Source organism: Cebus imitator, unplaced genomic scaffold, assembly GCF_001604975.1.
Source record: "Cebus imitator isolate Cc_AM_T3 unplaced genomic scaffold, Cebus_imitator-1.0 Scaffold427, whole genome shotgun sequence".
NCBI classification, from domain to species: Eukaryota; Metazoa; Chordata; class Mammalia; order Primates; family Cebidae; genus Cebus; species Cebus imitator.
Window position 1 is genome coordinate 225,592 of NW_016107742.1, and position 3,579 is coordinate 229,170.

The following is a 3,579-nucleotide window of genomic DNA, read 5'->3' on the forward strand; positions in this document are numbered from 1 at the left end:
AAAAAAAAAAAAAAATTCAACACTGACTAACTTTGGCACTTTTCATTAGTCTTTTTTAAAAACAGCTTATTGGCCGGGTGCGGTGGCTCACGCCTGTAATCCCAGCACTTTGGGTGGTCAAGGCGGGCGTATCATGAGGCCAGGAACTCAAGACCAGCACGGCCAATATAGTGAAACCTGTTTCTACTAAAAATACAAAAAAAAACTAACCGGGTGTGGTGGTGGGCACCTGTAATTCCAGCTACTCGGGAGACTGAGGCAGAGAAATGCTTGAACCCAGGAGACAGAGTTGCAGTGAGCCCAGATAGAGCCATTGCACTACAGCCTGGGCAACAGAGCGAGACTCTGTCTCAAAAAAATAAAATATAGGCCGGGCGCGGTGGCTCAAGCCTGTAATCCTAACACTTAGGGAGGCGAAGGCGGGCAGATCACAAGGTCAGGAGTTCAAGACCAGCCTGACCAACATGATGAAACCCCGTCTCTACTGAGAATACAAAAATTAGCCGGGCGTGGTGGCACGTGCCTGTAATCCCAACTACTCAAGAGGCTGAGGCAGGAGAATTGCTTGAACCCGGAAGGCGGAGGTTGCAGTGAGCCGACGTAGCGCCACTGCACTCCAGCCTGGGAGACAGACAGCGAGACTCCGTCTCAAAAAGAAAAAAAAGTTCCCTAATTACCTTTAGCAGTCTCAGAAATGCATAATGATGGCAATCCATACTGAAATCCCGGCAGTACATAATTTTATTTTCCCAAAATTCTGGAACTCAGAACCGAGAACATTTTACTGCTGTATTAAAGCCCAGGAAACCGAAATCAGAGGATTTCATATAATAATCTGCCTACGCTTTTTTTTTTTTTTATTGCATTTTAGGTTTTGGGGTATATGTGAAGAACGTGCAAGATTGTTGCATAGGTACACACATGGCAGTGTGATTTGCTCCCTTCCTCCCCTTCACCTATATCTGGCATTTCTCCCCATCTGCCTACACTTCTTACTCCTCGGTACTTTCTTGTTCTAGAACCACAGCCCGTCAGTGGGCGGGGCCTTATTCTCGGGAAAACTCGTCGGTGGGAGGAGTCCCTCCCAGATATCTTCCGGAAGTGGGCGGGGCATAACTTCCGGAATCTTTCGGACAGAGGCGGAGTCTTGTTCCGAGGACCATTCGGAAGAAGGCGGAGCCTACCTCGCATCAGGACCAGTCTGACTGCACCTGCATCCTTAGCTCAGAGCATCCCGGGAGGATCTTAAGAGCAGAACGCAGCTGACAACCAGGAGCCGGACCGTCGCAGGAGGCGTCCGCTGGATACCTTCCCCTTTCCCTGACCTAGAGTTCTACAGCTGCGGCCTTAGTACTGATCGAGGGTTCCCAGCGTTGTCTCACCACTGCAAAAACGTTATAGCAACAGCTTCTGATTACGACATGGCTGAGATCACCAATATCCGACCTAGCTTTGGTAAGTAGACTCGGGAAGACTAAGCTCGAGGTGGCCAGAATAGTTGCAAGGCCAAGGGGGCCCAGCGGCAGGGCAGAGAATGCAGCCCGGACCAGAGCCTTCAGAGTGCCAGCCCCGCTAAAATCAGGCCTGTGGTGGTGGGTAGTGGGCAGTTGACAGTGCTCGAACTTGAGCTTATGGGCTGCAGGGACTGGCAGGGCCAGAGCCACACCGAGGGTGGGGAAGTCCAGGATGCTAAAGCCGTGTATGGTGCACTGTCAGCACTGCTGGAGGTGAGAAACAGCGAGCGTGCGGAGGACGTGAACCCCTCCTTCTGGGGGAGGAGAGGTGGGGGAGTCCGAGCCCTCCCCCTTGGGGCACGCAGGGCGGTGCCCCTTCCTCCCCCTCCCATTCCTAAGGGCTGCGGGGGAGGGAGGTGACGAGGGGGATGGGGTATCAAGATGGCAGCTTGGAGACTGTGGGCCGTGTGGCTGGCAGCCAGGGGAGGCGGCGGCCTCTGGGAAAAGAGGGATGCGGGGGTGGGGAGCAAAAAGGAAGCCACTCCTTAAGCCGGTCAGCTGGATGCCGGGGCTGGGAGGAAACGTGAGCCCTGCAAGCTCCATTCCGCATCGTAATGGTGGGGTCCATCCGATGCTACCAAATGGCGCTTGGCGCTGCTGGGCTGGGGGATGACGTGATGTCTATTTCTGGGTCTCCTGGCAGCGCCAAGGCTCTCCTTCCGGGGCCTTTGTTCCCTGTTTCCCTGGGCTGGCTTTTTTAAAAGGGGGACTAACCCGCGCTGGTGCTGGCGGGGGCGCGATCCAGGCCGGAGGGGGAGGAGCGAAAGAGGCCCAGCCCGGGGGAGGCTGCTTTGTGTACCGCAGAAAGCATTACGTCATCTCAGAGCGGCTGGTCCCCGACCGGGCCCTGTGGGCTCTGCGATTAGTTTTACACTACCTGAGGCAGAAAGTGGAGTGGAAAATAGGAAAGAAGGTGGCAAAGACAAGCTTAAGGAGGAAGTTTTTTCCTCTTTGGGGACTCTTCCAGTATATGCTAAAGGAGCAAACTTCCTGTGTTATGCTTTCCTGGTCAAATAAATAAAATATAATTGCCCTGCTTCTCCTTGATTCTACTATAGTTTAGCTGGGGGAAGCCAGTGAGAGTTGCTGCCAAAGAACCTTCTTATTCCTTCAGGGATTCTATCCCTCAGACAATCCAGAAGGTGTGACCATCAGGACTCCAGTACTTAGGGTGGAGACACAATCCGGCTAGGAAATGGCTTTTCTCATTCCTGAGTAAGAGGCACAGTGAAATGAGCAGAATCCAGTGTGCTTTATCCTCTCAGAAATAAGGAAGAAGAAATAAAATCAGGTGTATTCAGATAACAGATCTTCACACTCATTAACTACTTGTTCTCACTTATTCCCCAAGGCTAAATCTTGATTGTATTTTTTTCTTCCACTTCACCTTCTGCATTTTATTCTTTGAGTTCTAAATTTCTAAAACAAAAGTCCCTTTTGTGATCACATGAGCAATTCATGATTTCTTCCTTCTTCTTATGCCCTTCCAGCAGATTCCTTTCTCTAACTGCAGGTCCAGAATCCTTGAAAAAGGAGATGGTGTGGAACATAATATAGCGATTTATCTTAGAGGGACTATTATTGGAAAATGGAAAATAAATGATATCAACCTTTTACATACTAAATTTTGTTTAATCCTAACAAATACTCCCCCGTGCTTTTTTGTTTTTTTGAGATGGAGTCTCGCTGTGTCTCCAGGCTGGAGTGCAGTGGCGCGATCTCTGCTTACTGCAAACTCCGCCTCCCCGGTTCAAGACATTTTCCCGCCTCAGCCTCCCGAGTAGCTGGGACTACAGGCGCACACCACCACACCCAGCTAATTTTTGTACTTTTAGTAGAGACGGGGTTTCACCATGTTGGCCAGGAAGGTCTCGATCTCTTGACCTCATGATCCACCCTCCTCAGCCTCCCAAAGTGCTGGGATGACAGGCGTGAACCACCATGCCCGTGTATGTATTACTATGTGTACTTGCCAGACATGGAAACCAAGGCTCAGAAATAAAATAACTTAGCTAAAGTCAAACAAACGAGTAAACGTAATGCTAGGATTTTTTTTTTTTTTTTT

At 50.4% G+C, this 3,579-nt stretch overlaps 1 protein-coding gene across 3 annotated transcripts in view; it reads left to right on the forward strand.

Annotated features, from left to right (window-relative positions):
* The first annotated feature begins 1,121 nt into the window (after positions 1-1,121).
* SYT11 (synaptotagmin 11) overlaps positions 1,122-3,579 on the forward strand; it is a 28,842-nt gene continuing 26,384 nt past the window's right edge. For all 3 annotated transcript variants that reach the window (XM_037731885.1, XM_017509956.2, XM_017509955.2), the window contains exon 1: positions 1,122-1,455. In XM_037731885.1, coding sequence (XP_037587813.1) covers positions 1,422-1,455 — 34 coding nt within the window. In that variant the 5' untranslated portion in view covers positions 1,122-1,421. The remainder of the gene's footprint in view (positions 1,456-3,579) is intronic.